Source organism: Haematobia irritans, chromosome 2 (assembly GCF_050003625.1).
Source record: "Haematobia irritans isolate KBUSLIRL chromosome 2, ASM5000362v1, whole genome shotgun sequence".
In the NCBI taxonomy this organism is placed as follows: domain Eukaryota; kingdom Metazoa; phylum Arthropoda; class Insecta; order Diptera; family Muscidae; genus Haematobia; species Haematobia irritans.
This window is the reverse complement of record NC_134398.1, coordinates 49661874-49682744: the sequence shown is the minus strand read 5'-3', so window position 1 is coordinate 49682744 and position 20871 is coordinate 49661874. Positions and strand designations below refer to the sequence as shown.

At 36.3% G+C, this 20871-nt stretch overlaps 1 protein-coding gene across 1 annotated transcript; it reads left to right on the top strand.

Moving 5' to 3' along the window:
• The first annotated feature begins 882 nt into the window (after positions 1 to 882).
• Positions 883 to 20319, top strand: Tig (Tiggrin). Its single transcript, XM_075294003.1, has 5 exons — positions 883 to 1115; positions 12763 to 13244; positions 13314 to 15481; positions 15604 to 19818; positions 19898 to 20319. The coding sequence occupies exons 2-5, from the start codon at positions 12827 to 12829 to the stop codon at positions 19967 to 19969; spliced, it is 6873 nt and encodes a 2290-aa protein (XP_075150118.1). The 5' UTR covers positions 883 to 1115; positions 12763 to 12826; the 3' UTR covers positions 19970 to 20319.
• Positions 20320 to 20871: the final 552 nt, after the last annotated feature.

The window sequence follows — 20871 nt, the reverse complement described above, 5'->3', positions numbered from 1 at the left end:
TCCAATATTTGAATTATTATTTTAAAGAAAATTGTTTTTAACATTTCGTAAATTGTGCATCCTAAAATTTAGTATGCGTAATCTTTAATATCAGTAAATATTTTTTCAGTGTAGAATCATTCATTTGGGCGTAAATAGCCTGCATTTTTATCAGGCAAACATAAAAATAACAAATATCATGTAGCTATCATATTTTAGCATCATTTTGGTTGGAGAATATCGAAAAATAGCAAAACCCCTCAATTTCGAAATAATTCAGTATTATTTAATATTCCCATAATGGCAAAAAACTCCAAGAATGATTCAAAATAATCTTTGGTAGATATACGGAATATACCATAACTTTATGTTTTGCATATTTAGTCATATTCTTGTTTACGTATATGTTTTTTTCTGATAATTATTTAATCATAATGATTAAGAATTTTGAACACCTATTAACCCTCTTCTGAGAACATAATAAGCTCCGGCTTCAAGCGGGAATTTTGATATTTCCCAAAAATTCTATATTTTCAAGAATTTGAATTCTCCAAGTTTTGGTATTAAAACTGATTGGTTGCCGGTTGTTGTTTTTTTTTTTCTTAATCGTAAGAAGCTTTCGGAGTAAACGTTTAATACTTAGCGGTTATGGCTCACCAACACACATATACATATACTCGTACATTGTTAAGAAGAGCAAAACAATAGCAATTGGCTGGTTGGCTACATGTGCAATCATCATTGATCAATATCAAGATCTCTCATAGCATCTCATTATGATATCTCTCGTCTGATGTTGATGTGTGTGCATTTGCCTTCGGCCCCATTTGTCTATCGTTTTTGCCGTTAAACATTTTTCATTTATATTAGGATTGATCTCATCTATGCGTTAGTCAGTTGAGCTTTTGCTCTCGTCGTGTACGCATAGAATTTCGGTAGCGATACGGTTAAGGAAAAAATAAAAAGACGCCACTTTGGGGGTGTTCTATTGAATAAAGTGAAGTGTATACGATTTAAAAAAAATATCCTGCAGTTTCTAATTGTGTGAAACTGTTCTAGGATTGTAAAGAATATTTTGCGGGTCTAAAAAGAGAAGTTCAAAAAACATTGTTCATTAGGATTTATTGAAATACGAAGTGAGTGTAAATAGAAAAATTATTAATGGAAAAAATTTAAAGTAAACTATTACAAATTATCAACTTTTTCATGTGTTATCAATTTATATTTTTTCTGATAGTGAATTTATAACGAAGACAAATATATTCATTGATTGGTGATTACAAATATTAAATAGTAAATGGTTTACGTCAAATTATGGAAATTCGATTGAGAGATTAGAATAAAATACAAAAAAAAAAAAAAAAACTTTGGAATATTGAAAGGATTTTCAAAAAAAAAAAAATTAATAATATTGAAATTAGAAAACGACAGATCAAAAACAAATTTATAGAAAAAAGTACTTTGGAATATTGGAAGATGTTTAAAAAAAAGTCAAATTATTCAAATTGGATTTCAAAATAAATATTAAAAATATACTATGGACACATCGAAAGGATTTTCTGAAGAAGGTGTTGGGAGAAAGAAAAGAACTCTTGCCTTTGCATCTGTGACAGTATGTGTTAGAGGAATTAAAAATTCTTTATATTAAATTAAATTAGAGAGAAAACCTTTTTGGAGGTAGTGTTTGTTAGAACCAAACGAAAATTAATTTTTACCAAACGAAATTTTGTTTTTTCGTTTATTTTTTTAGTTTATTTTTTTAACAATATAAACTATAATTGATTGCAACAATTTCTTCCAATGTGTTTCATGTATCCAATGCATTCAGTAGCCCATTAACATTAGGCTCGAAATTTACTAAAAGTGGATTTGAAATTTGAGGTTTCAGAAAAATTTACTATAATTATAAAAATGTTTAACTTTTTCACCCAAAAAAAAAAAAATTCTTTCCTAAGGAACGAAATTTTAGACAAATGAAGTTTTCTTTTCATGTGAAAAAAAATTAAAGCAAATAAAAAACTTTAGCGAGAATTCTAGCATTACAAGTCAAAACTTCGCATTTATTTGCTCTTAAAGAAAAATGCTTTAGATTAAAGGGAAAGTTTTTTTTCTTGGCATTTGATGTTTGGTGAAAATAAACACTTTTTCTCGGGTTGTATTAATTATTTCATTTTAGCTTTAAGTTTTGTATTTTTAATAATAATGAATTCAACTCATAACTCCACGCAGAGAAGGAATATGATCAAAATGCTATTTTTGGATGGGTGAACTGGGACATTTTTGTCTCAAATATATTGTTTTATCGCCAAGCCTAAAATGGTTGTCGAAATCATATACATGATCCCTGACATTTTGCGGCAAACATGTTACATGCTCGCCGTCCAAAAATAAAATTTTGCTCTAGGAGGTGATCATACTCCTTCTCTGGGTGTCTTGGACTTGTGAAGACGATTTTTCCGCGGGACGGAATTTTTATTTCGACACATACGTTGTTTAGATTTCCAGTTGTCCACAATTTGCATTTTTCGCTTAATACGACCATAGGAACTTAATCATTTTTTTTGGAACATAAAAAAAAGTATATACGGCCGTTAGCTCGAATCTTATGTAATTTGCTCTTCCAAGAAGCTCCGGAGTTCAAATCTGGGGATCGGTTTATATGGGGTCTATATATAATTATGGACCGATATTGACCAAGTTGTGCATGGTTGTTATAGACCATATACTTACACCATGTATCAAATTTCAGTCGGATCGGATGAAATTTGCTTCTCTTAGAGGCTCCGCAAGCCAAATCTGGGGATCGGTTTATATGGGGGCTTTATATAATTATGAACCGATTTGGACCAATTTTTGCATGGTTGGGAGAGACCGTAGATTAACACCATGTACCAAATTTCAGCGGGATCGGATGAAATATGCTTCTCTTTGAGGCTCCGTAAGCCAAATCTGGGGGTCCGTTTATATGGGGACTATACGTAAGAGTGAACCGATGTGGCCCATTTGCAATACCATCTGACCTACATCAATAACAACAACTTGTGCCAAGTTTTAAGTCGATAGCTTGTTTCGTTCGGAAGTTAGCGTGATATCAACAGACGGATGGACGGACATGCTCAGATCGACTCAGAATTTCACCACAACCCAGAATATATATACTTTATGGGGTCTTAGAGCAATATTTCGATGTGTTACAAACGGAATGACAAAGTTAATATACCCACCATCCTATGGTTGAGGGTATAAAAATATTCTTCATGTTCAAATTTAGAGTTTGGGGTCCGCCGTATTGTGGGAGGTGAGCCGTTGTGTTATCATGGGGAAATATTTTTTTTATAATCTCCACTATAGGATGAGGAGTATTATAACTTTGTATTTCCGTGTTTAATGTATCGATATAAAATATATATCCTGGTTGTCTTGCTATTCTGAGTCAATCTAACGATGATCACACGTTCGTCTAAAATCACGCTAACAACCGAACGGAACAAGTTACCGGTTTCAAATTTGGCACAAGAAGTAGTTTTTACTAATGTAGGTCAGATGGCATTGTAAATGGGCAATATCGAAGGTCTCCTTACGCCATAGGTTAGGTTAGGTTATGTGGCAGCCCAATGTATCAGGCTCACTTAGTGGTGAACTTCTGCCCATTTCCATGTTGAGCTCAATGACAAGGGATCTCCTTTTTATAGCCGAGTCCGAACGGCGTTCCACATTCCAGTGAAACCACTTAGAGAAGCTTTGAAATCCTCAGAAATGTCACCAGCATTACTGAGGTGGGATAATCCACCGCTGAAAAACATTTTGGTGTTCGGTCGTAGCAGGAATCGAACACACGACCTTGTGTATGCAAGGCGGGCATGCTAACCATTGCACCACGGTGGTTCCCTCCTTAAGCCATACTTTTCATTCGATTTGGTTGAAACATGTCGGTAGTGGCCCTCTAAATATCTTGGAAAAAACTGGTCTACATCGGTCCATATTATATACAGGCCCCATATAAATCGATCTCCTATAGGAGAAAATTTTATCAGATCCGTTTGAAATCTGGTGCGTGATGACAGTAGAGGTGTATTTATATGTTAACCTCATATAAACTGATCCTCAGATTTGACTTCTTAGCATTAGCGTAGCTAGACAATTTTCCTAGGGGGGGGGGCTATAGCCCCCCTAACTAAAAATTTATAGACTGAACTTATAGGTTCAATTATTGTTTTATTGACATCAAAATAATATATAATAAAGCAACTAAAAGTAGTTCCACACTTTTCCCAGCAAAAAAATTGGGATTTGTTTTAAAGGCACAAATGTCCTCACAAAGAAGTTAATTATATTAACTACACAGGAAGTTTTTTACTTCAGTTTTTTTCATATTTTAATGCGTAATTTTTGTTTTCTTTTTTCAAATAGTTTAAAAAAAGAGTAAGAATAAATAAAATGGTAAAAATTATTCAAATTTTGCCACAAAAATGGTAAATCCATTATAGAAAATTTTTGAAAATATTGAAACAAGCGTTAGAGTGCATTAAAAATCATAAAAAAAATATAAAAATTATTATAAATTAATGTTTCTTGATGCTCGAGGTCTTTATAAATATTTATAGAATTCTAACAAAAATTCGACCAAAAATCAAATAAAAAACGAATAAATAAAAATTATTTATTTGGGAAAATATCACACAATTTTTTAATTCACATTCAAAACTCTGTGATGCAAATTTATTGCAACGGCTGTTGAAACGGTGGACATTCGTTCTATGACGAGTTCCTATTACATTCATCGCTTCTCCGCCATTTTTTCACCACTTCCGGACCCAAAAAGAACATTTTCACTTCTTTTTTGGCGATGCTTTTTTGCAGCATTACTAAGATATAAATTTATGAAAGAATAGTAATAATACCAATTACCATTTTTTGAGTAGGATGACTAAACCAGACTAAACTATATAATAAAGGAGCTTTACAGCCTATTTCTGTATGTCGAATGAGCTCTGTGGATCGACTAAAATGGAAACAAACACCTGAATTTATAACCAAAAAACAGCTGTTTCTATGCATTTCAGTCGATCGATTGAACTCGTTCGACATACAGAAACAGGCTGTTAGTTATTCAACTAAACCATAAGTTCAATCACAGCTCTATTTCATAAATATAAGACTTCAAACATTGCCATCGGCAACTTCTACCACAACCCAAGTAATTCGATTGTGCATGAAAGTCTTTAGCGGAACTTTGTGCGGTTGTATATACTTGTTTAATTTTTATAAAAATGTAAAATCGTAAATAGGTTTTCAAATTCTGGGGGGGAGGCTAAATTTTTTCTGGGGGGGTCTAAGCCCCCTCCCCAGAGGCCTTCCTACGCTTATGCTTCTTAGGCTTCATGGAGTAGAAAACTTCATTCAATCTGATTGAAAATCCCTATTATGAGGATTTTTTTTTGACTTTAACTATTTTTGGTTATTCTTACGACATGAAATAAAAATGAGAAGAAAAAGTTTTACAAAAAAATACGCAATTTTACCAAATTCGAATTTCTCACAAAATATTTCATAATATTTTAAATATAGTAACTTTTATCTAAATTGGGTTCGTCTGGAACACAATTTTTTTTTCTAGAAAATACGGGTGTTCCATAATTTTTCTTTAACTTGTCTAACTCATTTATATCATGACAACTCAACCCAGACTTTGTTTTTCTGGTTCAATCACTAATTTAATTATTGTAATTAATTGTTTAAATGAAAATGCTTTAATCACAAAAATGATAGTATCAATTAAATTAGAAATAAGAAATATATTTAAATAAATTTTAATTGTTTTCTTCGGCATATTCAAATAGTTTTTTAAATGATTCAATTACAAAATTAATTGATTTTGATCACAAAACTAAATTATTTATTTATAATTATTTCACCTTTTGATGATATAATTGTCTTGTAATTTTATAAGAATTCATATGATTTAGCACTTTCTTATATATTTATCGATTCTAATTATAGTTGGATTTTTCTTCATTTAATGAGTCAATACATAGTATGTAATTATAAAAAAAATAGTATTTTGAAAAAAAATGTTTAATTATATTTTTACATTTTGTATTTCAAACAAACCATCACATGTACTATAGTAGTATGTAGTATTTTTTCATCCTATTGCTATTGTTTGCTGTACTGATACTTCACAATAACATTTTCTAATAATTCACAATAACTTTCTATTGTGACTCAATTTAGCAAAAATTCAGTATAGCGATACTAATGAGATTTGTACTGGTGTGTGGAGTCCCTTTAAATATTTCCTATCGAATAGATAAATATCTATATCTATCTTCGGGAGCAAATGTCCAACTATGTGAAAATGTCCTCAGGAAGTGATGTAGGTGGCTAAGAAATATTTACAAAATGATAGTTTTGTTTTTCAAAAAATAAAAATTTATGATCGGCCATACCAAGTGACGGACTCGGAACCTTTCGTTTTCAGCACAGAGGCTCCTGCTCTGTGCTACTCTAGATCGCCTGCTATATATTATAATTTGATGAATAGATTTAAAATTGCCAACAAGTCATGACGTGTGAACGCTCTCATTCTATTACTATGTCACAATTTAGTAGTTTAAGGCCAACAATTCTATACATGTGTTTTGATTACTTCTTCTAATCTATTCTCTACGAATATGTCGCCATGTGTAGTATATTTGCGTTTTTCTGAGGATTCAGTTTAATAACGCTCACTTTTTTGTATGTATATTGATAAGCTTTTAATTATTAATTTCGATTTTTTTTCTATTTAGAAATACAATTCAAAGAATATTAAAGACAAATACATTAATGAAATTGATTTGAATTTTATATAGAATTTTTTTTTTATAGAAAAAAAGAAACATTATCAGCATATTCACAGAAAAAAATCGCATTATTGAGTTCAAAAGGTGTTTGTGAATTTTGAAGAAATCATACAATAAAAATATGGCCGTGATAGAATCTGGAAAAGACAAAAATGTCATGAGATCAGATGAGACATCTTGAAAAATAATTGGGGTGATATCCGGTGGAGCGAAACATTAGACACTAAAAATTTGTCGTTATGCATGAATCGAAGGTGCTATATTTAATTAAAAATAATGAAAATTGAAAACAGAATTATCCAAGCATTTAGCTGGGAAGTTAAGCGATAAATTAAAATTATTTCACAGAAATTTAAATGTAAAATTAGCTACGTTTCTGTAGCAAACTCTTTACTGAGAGTTTGGAAAATAGCTGTTGCTGTACTTTTCATCTTAGCACTAATCATCTAAATTTTCTATTCTGTTGATTTTAGGCCATAAAATTACACTCGCAAAAATAAGTTTACTAGATCCAAAGATCTTGACCTTAATGATTTTGGTATTGATTCCGAGTCTGAAATTATAAACACAGAGGTATTCTAGGTCCACAAATACACTGACAAAAATATGTACGTTATATTAGAGATTACGCAACCTCAATTTTAGGATGCGCAATTTACACACTCTTAAGGACAAATTTCTTTAAAATAATGAAATTTTAATTAAAAGAAAGTTTATAATATTTGCTTCAACATCTTTTTTCATTAAATTTAGGACACATATTATGAAAACGTGCGTCCCTTCGTTAAAATTACATGTCTTTAAACTAAGGCAAATTTTCCTTAAAGTAAAGAAACATATTTTTGATTTAAAGAAATCGTCCTTAAATTAACTGACATATTGAATCTTTAGATTTAAGATAGAAACGCTTCAAATATAGGCTAATACTTATTTTGAGGATTTAGCATCTTTGGTTTAAAGTTTTTCTGGGATTAAGAAAATATTTTTTATTTCGAAGTATCCGTCATAATTTGGATTTTAAAACTGGCATTTGTTTGTACGTGAATAGCTTTATTAATATACCGGAAAAATAGAATGAAAATTCGATAAATGAGATCTGTATCCTAATATTAATTTTATAGATCCTAGATTTAAAGCCAGATAGGTCGCAAAAAAAATTCCTTATTTTAAAGAACCCGCATCTTTGGCTCGGAATCAATACCACCAAAATCCTTAAACGAAGGTCAAAATTTGTGGATCGAAGTAAACTTTTTTTGAGTGTCGGTGTGCATCAGTCCATATTTTGGTATAGCCCATATGATCTGATCTATTTATTCGATTTGACAGAAATTGGAAATCTCCAGGCATTTAAATACTTAAAAGATAGGCCAAACTTGCTTAAAATCGGTCCAGGCTTTGGTATAGTTCCCATATAGACCGATCTCCCCGTATGGCTTCTTGCGCATCCAGACATTAAATTTTTTTCCGATTCGGGTGAAATTGGAAATCTAAAGGCATTTTCGTAAATGTGACGAATATGGTGTGTATCGGTCCCTATTCTGGCATAGGCGTTATATAGCCAGAACTAAAGGGTGATACGGTCAAAATTTGGTCAAGGGAAAACGCGTGTAAATCGGTGAAATCGTTTATTTAAAAAATCAAATTAAATTTCTTTTTCAAGTTCAATTAGTATAAAATTCAGGAAAAATATTCATTTAGGCATTCGCTTTTCCAAATCTGAATTGACGGGCCTCACGCTTGACACCTGCAATCCGAATTTGGACATCCACCTTGTCCACCTTCTTCGCCGCAGAAAGCCAGTTGGCCTTGAACTGCTGCTCGTCCTTAGCAGTTTTTTTGTCTTCTTTAGGTTCCACTTGACAATAGCCCAGTATTTCTCAATTGGGCGGAGCTCTGGCGTATTGGGAGGGTTCTTGTCCTTGGGAACCACTCCATGGCCTTTTTACCGTAATGGCAAGATGCCAAATCCGGCCAAAACAGTGCGGAACAACCGTGTTTCTTCAGGAAAGGCAGCAGACGTTTATTCAAACATTCTTTCACGTAAATTTCTTGGTTGACAGTCCCGGAAGCTATGAAAATGCTTTTTTCAAGCCACATGTACAGATGGCTCGCCAAACCAGATATTTCTTTACGTACTTTGACAGTTTTATGTGCTTGAAAATATCTGCTACCTTTCCCCTTCCTTTTGCCGTATAAAACTCCTGTCCCGGAAGCTGCTTGTAGTCGGCTTTGACGTAGGTTTCGTCGTCCATTACCACGCAGTCAAACTTCGTCAGCATCGTCGTGTACAGCCTCCGGGATCGCGCTTTCGCCGTCGTATTTTGTTTATCATCGCGATTTGGAGTCACTACCTTCTTGTAAGTCGATAGTCCGGCTCGTTTTTTTGGCTCGATGTACGGTTGTAGACGATACACCCAGCTTATTTGCGGAATCTCGGAGCGAGAGGTTAGGGTTTCGCTTGAAACTACCGGCAACTCTCTTTGTCGTCTCAGCGGCTTCCGGTTTTCGATTTCCCCCCGATCCAGACTTCCTGACTGTCGATAAAACGTTCCCCAAACACTTTAATTACATATGTAACGGTTGATTTGGCAACTTTTAGCGATTTTGCCAGCTTTGCGTGCGAGTAGCTCGGATTTTCGCGATGCGCGAGCAAAATTTTGATACGCTGCTCTTCTTGCTTGGACGGCATTTTGACAACTGAAGAGTGAATTCCAAAATCAAAATAGGAGCAACATTCTACACACACACACCTTCAAAATGAGGGGTGTTCAGGTTTTTTAAATGCAAAATTGAAAGAAATACGTCAAGTTTATATTGACCAAATTTTGACCGTATCACCCTTTAGGGCTGTTTTCTTTTAGCACTGGATGCAACATTTGTATGGACTATCTAAAACATCGTTGCACTGGTGTTCTATCCAGAAAATCTCATCAATGCAAGTTGGTTCGTGTCGCCAGATTGCATTTTGATAAAGTGACGCTTTTTAGATTCACAATAGCAAGTTGTTGTGACTAATTTATCGAATAACATGAAATTAAAAGTGGTACAGTGTCATTAATAATCGCAGCAGTATATATTTATTATTTACTTTTAAAATGTGAGATTTCACTTGTTTTCTGTGATTGTTTTTAAACAGCTTAGACTATATTTGAAGCATTTTTATGTTTTATGTTAATTTAAGGACGATTTCTTTAAAAATATGTTTCTTTACTCTAAAGTAGGTATACGACTTTATCGGAGCGATGCAAGTTTCCGAAATTTTCCTTAAATTAATGAAAAATATTTTCGTTTTAAAGAAATAATAATTAATTAGTCTTCAGATTAAAGATAAGAAACAATCTTCAAACATATGTTAAAACTTATTTTGAGAAATTTTCATCTTTGGTTTCAAGTTTTTTTTTAACTAAGTATTTGTTATAATTTGGATTTTTTAACTGACATTTATTTATAAATAAATAACTTTGAGAATGAAAATTCAATAAATTAGACTTGTATCCTAATGTTAATGTAATTGAACCTAGATTTATCCCCTAATTATTTTTAAGTGTACTGGTGTACATAAACTGTCTTAGGTTACATTTGTTGGCATTTGCAGTTCGTCCCGTCTTTTGTGTATTGTATTTTACATCCGCAAAATATAGTAATTGCTCTTCACGAGTTATTCATTTTGTTTCGAAAATATTCTGTCTGGATTTTGCAAACGTCGGACTCTACCTGACATAAACATAACATTATAGATTTGCATATAAGATCATAGCAATGCTATTGATTGATGTACGATGACACAATTTTTCTCCAATTCAATAAAGCGAATCATCTTTCCATATGAAAGAAATTCATCTAAAAGATTGATGCATTACATTAGAAGGCAAGCTGAAAGCTAGCTCCTAACGCCCGCTATAGAAAATCACAAAACAAATTTTTATTTTTATTGACTTTTGGGGGGCATAAACTGTGTTCTGATGACTGACACTTTCCATGAGATCGTTTTTTTTGTTGATGTCTCAAAACAAAAATAACATCCAAAAGAAGAAAAAATAGAATCACAGAATGAAACTATAAAATTCAAATGAATTAAAACAACAAATTCAGCCAACCCACCATCACCACCACCAGTGTCAAATCATCGAATGACACATTCACGTTGAGTGTAACGATGATGACAGCATCCTATCCATGCCATGTCGGACTGCATTGCATTTTACAAAAGATACAGGAGGGATAGAAGTGAATTGTGAACATTTTCAGTGAATTAGTCTAGTCACACTAAGAAACCACACTACAGAGGTGTTCGAGTCTATTCATCGTAAGTGTTATTAGATGGCCGATAGATATTGATGGGGATATGGGGTATCATGGGATTTAACATCAGAAAGTTTTGGAATTGTAAGTTGGGAATTGTCGTGGAATACGAGTGAAAATGTTTGTAAATTGATAGCGTGGAATTCATCCAACACATCAGTTGGATGAACCTATCCTTTTAGTGGGGGAAGACTTTGTTACCAACAACATTTAAATGGCTAAATTTCAATGGTTGGACTAATTGTTCCCTAATGGATTTTTAATACAACAACGCCTTCATGGCAATGCATGGGTGGAAGGCACATTCGAATACACAAAAAGACTTCATGGGTAAAAGAAACATTTCCTATTTTGGGAGGACATCGTATAGTCTGACGTATAGAGAGAGAATGGTAATAGCTCACGTCTGCTAAAATCGTCAGCAACAGTCCGGAAACAGAAATCCAAATATTCATTATCTGCCATTTTTGTCGACGGAGTCTGATACTTAAATCGTGTCATGTATTTTAATTGAATTATATTTTATTCGCGATGAAGCCCCATAGAAAATAATCCGCTGCGGGACACTCCGCTTCTTTTCCTGATCCAGATCATAGGTAAACAATACGCAGGGCACGCTATCGGTCGCTGCTTCTTGGAAGCCATGGACAGCAGCCAGATAGCGAGCTGTTTTGACTCTACTACGAATAACCCTTTTGGCCAACCTTGCGTGCGTCCTTCCTGGCTCTGCTGACGCCTTAAGACAAACTGCTACGGATGATATTCATAGCACAATAATTTCTCAGATGATAGTAATAACATCAGCGATCTAGAGCATGGCTAAGCAATGCGCAGCTCTAAGCTACCGGTCCCTGCTTTACAGAAGTCATTGGTAGCAGCATTCCAGAGAATGTCTAAACAGTGCGCAGTGTCAAGCTATTGGTCGCAGCTTCACGGAAGCCGTTTTTAGCAGACAATTAGCAAGATACCCTTTATTAAGTTACATGCTCCTCCCATTGAATAACCATTTTGCAAAGATTGTCAAACTTGCTTCAGTCCTCACATCACCTAAGACTCTGCTAACGGGTCCTTTCGTTACATAGGGCTCTGGTAATGACTAAACAATGCGCTGTACCAAGCCACCGGTCGCTGCTTGTCAGAAGCCGTTTTTAGTAGACAATTAGCGAGGTGACCTCCGCTAAGTAACATGCTTCTCCCATCGAATAACACCTTTACAAAGATGGCCAATCTTGCCAACCCATCACCTAAGGCTCTGCTAACGCTAAGACAGACTGCTATGGACGATACACATAATCTCAGATGATCGTAATGCCAACATGCCATCTGCACACGTCGCCATGTCCCATGGTCATTTGTATGCAAAGTGGACATGACAATCAACGCAACACCGTGGTCCTTAGAAAATAACTCATTTCGAATGAAGTAATCGAATTGCTCGCAGAATCCGCTTCCGATTATTCCGATTCATTAGTCTTTTTAGTTTTATGATGTAATAGTCTCTTAGTATGTTTTTCCATTTTCAAAGGAAATTGGTCCTTCGAGGCGAAAATATTCTCTTCCCAATATTAGATTGCTATACATTTAAATTTATTTTTATCATATTTATTTTAATTTTCAATTTAATTTTTACTTTCAGATATCCAGAGTAACAACTCTTCGCATTAGAGCTATCTTTAGATACACAACCACTCATTCGAAAAATGAGAGGCCTTAGCCTTTTGCTGGTGCTAGTGGCTTTGGTACAATGGAGTACCGCTTACACTTATGGTAGAACTGGTTCGTATGGTGGAGCTGGTTCTTATGGTTCTGGATCATATGCTCAATACGGTTCTAGTGGTTATGGATCGGGTACATATGGCTCAAGCTCGTATGGCAGCGGTTCATATGGTTCATCCGGATCATATGGTGGCGGCAGTGCCGCCTATACATCTAGTCAAGCTTCCTCTGCATCATCTGCAGCAACATCTACTTCTTATTCGGGATGTTGCAATCTAAATTCCTGGGCTCAACAATATCTCACGGAAATTAGGGAGTTTGCCGGTCGTTTAAGGCAGGAATATAGTAGTATGTCTACAGGTACCGGTCATGGCTACAGTACCACCTATACACCTTGGTCGGGTAAGTTGGAGAAAATTACTGAGTAAGATTTGTTTTTAAACTCTTTTCCGTTTATGTTTCTTTCCCTAGAACGTATTATCAGTTTAACTGGTAAAACTTCAGGAGAATTGGATGCCATTTGCCGTTTGCAAAGTGAAGAATTGGTTAATGATATGCGTAGCGGAGCCCTTAACTACCAATTGGTCTCACAACCCAATTTCTTTGATTGGAAATCCTCAGAAATTCTTTACCGTTACTATGTTGTAGATAACGGACAACAACAAACCTTGGATTTGGGAGGTGGTTTCCCCGTGGTTGGTGATCTAAGTAATTTTGATGATGTCAAAACTTATAACTTCCCCACTGAGGTTAAGGTGATTGATGGCAAAACATATGTTGTCCATAAGAATGTGACTGAGGCCCATAAGACTACTGGTACCGGAACTTTTGAAAATCCCTATGTAACTGTGGTCAAGAGAAATCGTACCATCATTACCTCAAATGCAACTCCAATTGGTGGCTATGCTACCACCAATATGGGTTACACGAATACTGGATATAATACTGGTTCCAGCTATGTACCAACTGGTTCAAGTTATGTTCCTGGTGGAAGCACTACTACTGTGACACGTAAGCAGACTGTTTACGATTGGGCCAATAGAAATATGGAACCCACAGTTGTAGGCTATCGTCCTGCTGTTAATGTTGAATACAATTGGGCTGACAATTCCCATGCCTCTACTAGCCGTGGTCCCGTTCATATTCCTGTTGAAACGAGCTTCGGTTCTGATGTGGAAAATTTCAATGTTGGAACATATCAACCAGGATCCTATAGACCGGGTTCTACAGTAACTGTTCAACGTGTCAATAAGACAATCTTTAAAGATGGTTCAGGGACTCATATCTCCGGTTCCGAGAGCCACAAAAAATGGGTAGATGGAAAATTGGTATATGATACAGAACGTCCTTTCGGTGAGTGGTCGGTGCCTCGTGATGAAGATTGGAAACGTGAGGAACGTGAACGCTTCTTTTGGTTCTTGACCTCTGGCAATACCACACCACAAAGTTTGGAAATCTGGCAACGCCAACAAGAAGATCGTCTTTTGGCTTTGGCTCAACGTTATCACACCACCATTGAGGAGATCTATGAATTCCATCGCACAGAGTTGAAGCGTTATCAAAACCTCTTGGCCCAATATAGTGGTCAAACCAATGATGCCACAGCCTGGAAACGTATGGAACGTGGCCGTCTCGATTGGTTGATACATCAAAACAGTGTTACCCGTGAGGAATTAGAACGTTGGCAGAGAGAAAATATGGAAAAATTGGCCCAATTAGCCCGCCAATATCGCATTAGTGTGGAGGAGTTGAAGAATTGGCAAATTGAGGAATTGGACCGCCTGTACGTTTACTTCAACGATCAAAATCATTCCATGATTAATATCCCTAGTGATAATTTGATTCGCAATACCGAACAGGCTCGTTTGGAAGAATTGATTCGCCAACACAATGCCACCATTGATCAATTGCATAACTCCATCAAAATGGACCAAGAGAAGTTGAAGGATATTTCCAAGATATATAAGGGAAATGTCCAAGAAATGGAGAAATGGCTTAAGGAAGAGTTGGCCCGATTGGGTGGCATTATTACCGAAACTCGTGATGAAGTGACTCGCATTACTGATTGGCAAAAATCCGAACGTAGCCGTTTGGAAAATCTGGTGAAAATGCATCAGGGTTCTGTGGGCGATATCGATGGTCAAATGGCCAAAGATCGTGTGTACCTTCAAAATTTAGCCAACAAATACCATGTAAGCATTGAGGAATTGGAAAAATGGCAAAAGCAAGAATTGGAACGTTTGCAAAAGGAAAGCCAGATTCAGATTGAGCAAGGCATCAAGGAGTGGCAATTGCGTGAAAGAGAAAATCTCAAGAAACTTATTGTACGTAATGATCTTACCATTGAGGAATTCCAAACGCAAATCATCAATGACCGTCAACGTTTGGAGAATTTGGCCCGTACCTATCATGTTCAGGTCAATGAAATTGAGGCTTGGTTAAAAAAGGAAATGGGTGAATTGAAGAATGAGGGATTCCTTACCGAAATCAAGAAGGAACTGGAAGAATGGCAACGTAAGGAAAGAGAGCGTCTAATGATGATTGTCCGAGAAAGTGGAGCTACGGTACAAGAATTGGAGTTGAAGATTAAAACGGATCAAAGTCATTTAAATCAACTGGCTGCTAAATACAATTTGGAGGTGAGTTCAACAATAGGGGGTCGTTTAAATCAGTCCATTATACCCAAAACCTTCCTCAAAGCTCCCATTTAGTAATACCTTCTTTATGTCTTTTCACATGGCATCTTTCATTTCGTTTGCAGGTTCAAGAAGTTCAGGAATGGCTTAAATCCGAATTGATGCGTTTGCAATCCCAAGGTCTGATTAAGGTGGAAGATCTCCAGGAATGGCAAAAGGCCGAACGTGATCAAATATTCAAGTTGGTGGAAAACAATCGTCTCACCATTGAGGAGTTTGAGCAGAAACTATTGAATGATCGACGTAAATTGGCCGATTTGGCTCGCACCTATAATGTCCAGATTTCCGAAATTGAGCAATGGATCAAGAAGGAGGGTGAACGTTTACAAAGTATGGGACTGATACAAATCCAGGAACAATTGAACAATTGGCAAACCATTGAACGTGATCGTATCATGCAACTGATTCAACAAAACAACTATTCCATCAAGGAATTGGAGGAACGTATCAAAAAAGATCAAACCCATTTGTATGCCACTGCCAACCAACATCAAGTACGTGTAGAAGAGATTGAGGAATGGATTAAGAAAGAAATCAAACGCTTGCAAGATGAAGGTTTATTGGAAATCGAGAAACTCAAGTCCTGGCAAATGGAATGGAGAGGCAATCTTACCAATATGGTAAAGGAACGCGATTTCACTGTTGAACAATTCCATACCTGGCTTATGCAAGATCGCAAGCGTTTGGAAGCCTTGGCCATGCAACACAATATCCAAATTGAAGAGATCGAACAATGGGTCAAGAATGAGGAACAACGTTTCATCAGCATGGGTCTGCTTAAGCCCAATGAGAAGTTAACGAATTGGCAAGAGGTAGAGAGACGTTATCTGGAACGTATTACCCAAGAGCAATATCACTCGACTGAACAATTGGAGCAAAGACTTAGACAAGATCGTGAACTTTTGGAAAAATTGGCCAAAGACTATCAAATCCAAGTGGTTGAAATTGAGTCCTGGATGAAGAAGGAATTGGCTCGTCTTCGTGATGAGGGTCGATTGCAAATTGATAATTTCACTGCCTGGCAAATTGCTGAGAAGGAACGCTTGGAACGTTTGCTGCAACAGAACAAAGATTGGTCAGTGGAAGAGTTGGAAGCTGTGTTGAAGCAAGATCGTGAACATATGCAAAATACTGCCTTCCAATACCATGTGTCCGTAGAAGAAATCGAAAAATGGATTCAAAGTGAAGTGAACCGTTTGCAACAGCAGGGAAAATTGAACATTGAGAAAATGACCCAATGGCAAAAGGATCAATATCAGCGCATTATGAATTTGTTGCAACAACAATCCAGCATTACAGTGGAAGAGTTTGAGACTAAAATCCAAAAAGATCGTCTCTTCCTTATGAACTTGGCTAAACAATACAATGTGAATGTGAACGAAGTTGAAGCCTACATCAAGAAGGTCATCTCAGATCTTCAGGAAAAGGGTAAATTTGAATTGGAACAACTCAAGGGATGGCAATTGGCCGAACGTGATTATATCAAAAATTTGATTATCCAATACAAGAACTCATTGAGCACAGAGGAATATGAGAATAAATTGCGTAATGATCGTGAACATTTGAAACAATTGTCCGATTACTATCAGGTCAGTGTAAGAGAGATCGAAGAATGGATGATTCGTGAATTGCAGAGATTGCGCAAAGACTCAGCTGATCAAATTTCCAAGTTATCCGCTTGGCAATTAACCGAATTGGAGCGTCTGAAGCAATTGATCAAGGAAAATAATCGTCTCAACTATGTTCAATTCGAAGTGGAACTCAAGAAACAAAATGATCATATTCGCCAATTGTCTCAACAATATTCAGTGAGTGTTGAAGAAGTGGAGCAATGGTTACGTGAACAACTATTGAACTTGAAGACAACCGGAGAGATCCAAGTTGAAAGTCTAACCAAATGGCAAGAAGATGAACAAAAGAAATTGATAGCTCTATGTCTGCAACAACAACGCGAGTTGTCTATTGAAGAATTTGAAAGACAATTGGCCAAAGATCGTGCCCGTATTGAAAAACTAGCCATGGACTATAACCTAAGTGTAGAACAAATCGAAAAATGGATGCGTGATGAATTAAAGCGTTTGAAGGATTCAGGCCTTGTACAGGTCGAACAGTTAAGCTATTGGCAAAAGATTGAACGTGAGCGCTTACAAGATTGGTTGAAACAACAAAATAATATTGCCACTGCCGAAGAATTGGAAGCCTTCATTCGTCGGGATAAAGAACGTTTGGAACGTATTGCCCAAGACTATCATGTTACAGTGGAGCAAATCGAGAGCTGGGTTGAGCAGGAAGGAGCTCGCCTGCAAATTTTAGGTAAGGTTGCGGGGCCTGGTAATTATACTTACATTTATCATAAGACCTGGAATAACACCTATCCCGTGGAAATCTGGGATCAATACAATACCAAGGAGGTATGGCAAGAACAGACCAAAGCCCATCTTTTGGCTCTGGCCCAACATAATCCCATGAGTTGGCAAGAATTCGAAGTCTATTTGCGTGATCAAAGACCCAGTTTTGAGCAATATGCCCGTCAGTACCATATCACCGTGGAGGAAATTGAAAACTGGTTAAGATTCGTGGCTCAAGATCTAAACAAACAGGGATATATCCATGGCAAGGTTACCGTGGAGGAATGGGAGACTGTCGAATACAATTATTTGCAACAACTCTTGAATGATCGCATGCGCAAACAACAACAATGGTCCTTTGAAGAGCTCGAACGACAATTGATAAACGATCGTGTCCGTTTGGAACGTATGGCCCAACAATATCACACCACCGTTGAGGAAATAATCAACTGGTATAGATTGGAATTGCAAAAATTGCTGAATCAAAGAAAAATTGTCTCGGAAAACCTAACCGATTGGCAGAGAGAACAGAAGAATCGCATTTACCATTTGATTCTTCAGAAACCTCATCAGAGTTATGAACAATGGGAAATGGAATTGTTGCGTGATAAGAATACCATGAACCACATTTGTGATCAATATCATGTTACCATAGAAGAAGTAGAGATTTGGATACGCAAAGAATTGCACCGCTTGATTGACTTGGGCTTGATCACCGCAGGAGGTGGTAGCGGTCATGGAACCTACATGAAAAACTGGCAAGATGAGGAACGTAGACGCTTAAGGGCAATTGCCAGTGAGATTTCCATAACCGAAGAAGAGTTCTTAGAATTCATTTCGTCGGATGATGCCTTCCAACAGCAATTGGTGCGTTTATATGGATGCACTCTAGAGGAATTGGTACCTTTCCAAAATGTCCAGATTAGTATTATGAACCGTGAGGGTTTGTTGGACCGCACTCAACTCTTGAAGGTTGAATCTTGGGAGAAGAGTGAAAGAGATCGCCTGTATTCGTTGATCAAAGACAAGAGCTATACTCTGGACAATCTTAAGAATTGGCAAAGACAAGAACATCTATTCGCCGAATTGGCCAGTCGTTATGGCATTACCGCTCAAACCCTTAAGGATTGGCAACTTAAGGAATTTGAACGTCTCCAAAATTTGGCCCATCACTATCAAATGAATTTGAATCAATTGCAAGATTTCCGTGAAAAGGAATTACGTTATATAACCTATGTTATGCACAAGAAAATGGCCAGTGCTGAAGAACAAAACCGTTGGATGAGAATTGAAGCTAGTAGAGTTTTGACATTGCAACGTAAATCGCAATTGTCAGGAGAACAATTGAAACAATGGCGTCGTACCCTCTATCTATTGGCTCAGGCCCGTTTGCCTTTCCAATATGGAGGTTCAGGAGGTCACATTGAAGGAGAAATACCCACCAAACCTGCAGGCTATAAGCCTTTAATAAGCAAGGATCGTGGGGATCAACCACCAAATGTTTACGATGAAAATGTGGATCCCGATGAGCCTGGAGTAGCAGGCAAAGATCCCTTATATCCTCCTCCACCAGCCATGTTGGTAGAATCTACCACCGCGACCTATCCTGGCAGTTATGGTGGAGCTATGGTTGGTGGATCATCGACACGTTATACCAAGAAGGAATATGAATATACTAGACCAGCAGGTGGTAGTTACTCTAGCCACTATGGTTCATCCTATGGAGGAGCCATGCAATCAGATGCTGCCACTTCCGATGACTTTGGACAACAACAGCAAGAAGAGTTAGATGATTTTGGTCAACAACATGTTGAGGTTGAGGATCTAACTGGCACATTTGTTCCCCAACAACATGGCCAAGGCTATCCCCACCATCCACGTCCCGCTCCCCTGCCTCAAAGTGAGAAACAAATGATGGCCGAACCCACAGCGGTAAGATGGCATTAGGTTTGATGTTTTTGGGGCCGATGAAAAATAATTTTTCTCTTCATTTCTTTATCTTTTTTTTCAGCAAATGGAAATCCAAGCTGAGACTGAAAAACCTGGCTTCTTTGCCAATATCAAACAGAAGATTTTCGGTTAAGGTTAATGTAGTCGCTAATTCATCTTGCTTTTTTTCTCTTTCTTACCTTAATGTTTTATGTAATGTAAAGACTCATTTTAATTTCTTTCGTTATCCCCCCAAAGTTCAATACAATGAAATCGAATAAATGCCATTTTGTTTTCTGTTTGTTTTAATTTCTATTAAATTTTAAGTACGAACTAAATACATATTTTTTATTTGTTAGATTTTTATTTAATTTTACGAAAACTAAACTATATAAATATAATGCTAACAATTTAGCCCTAGTCAGTAAGTGATGAATCTTTTGTAAAGAAGAAATAGAAAAAAAAAATATATTAATAAACAATAAACTGAGAATAATAAATTTATATTGGCTTGTATTTATTTTTATAAAAATCGAGGAGCTCTTCATCTCCGCGTATAATTTCCAATTTTTGGTCTACCTTGCGATTTTAGGATCTCTCAGTGTATTTGGAGCATCTACATCTAGGGGGAAGAAGGATTTATATCTATTGGATGCTTCCAGGTTTGTTGGGTTAGCTGTCACACTCTGTCATTAATCTTCTATAGCTGAATTCAGAACTGAAAGGTCGATATTAAATACATCGAGATGCCAAATTCTAGCTGAGGAAGTACGGATCTGGTATCTGTAGCTTGTCGTCTCATGATCGCTTATAAGTAGGAGGTGGTTTTCCACCTAGGACAATACTGTATTGATAGAAAGAGAAGATACCCTTCCAAAGGAGGCATAATTTGGATAGTCAATCTTGATCAAGTGCTGTAGGTCGTTCAGAATCTTCTATAGCCGAACTCAGAATTGAGATGTTGCCGGTCAAACACCTCGAGATGCCAAGTCGTAGCTCTTTAGGTAGTTATAATCCATCATTGCTAATAAGTAGGGGATGGTTTTCCACCTAGAA

What these genes read in the sequence shown, in the direction of transcription:
- Tig (XM_075294003.1), top strand. Translation starts at nt 12,827, where the DNA reads ATGAGAGGCCTTAGCCTTTTGCTGGTGCTAGTGGCTTTGGTACAATGG. An exon ending in CACCTATACACCTTGGTCGG is followed by an intron (nt 13,245 to 13,313) that starts GTAAGTTGGAGA and finishes TTCTTTCCCTAG; the next exon opens with AACGTATTATCAGTTTAACT. An exon ending in CTGCTAAATACAATTTGGAG is followed by an intron (nt 15,482 to 15,603) that starts GTGAGTTCAACA and finishes TTTCGTTTGCAG; the next exon opens with GTTCAAGAAGTTCAGGAATG.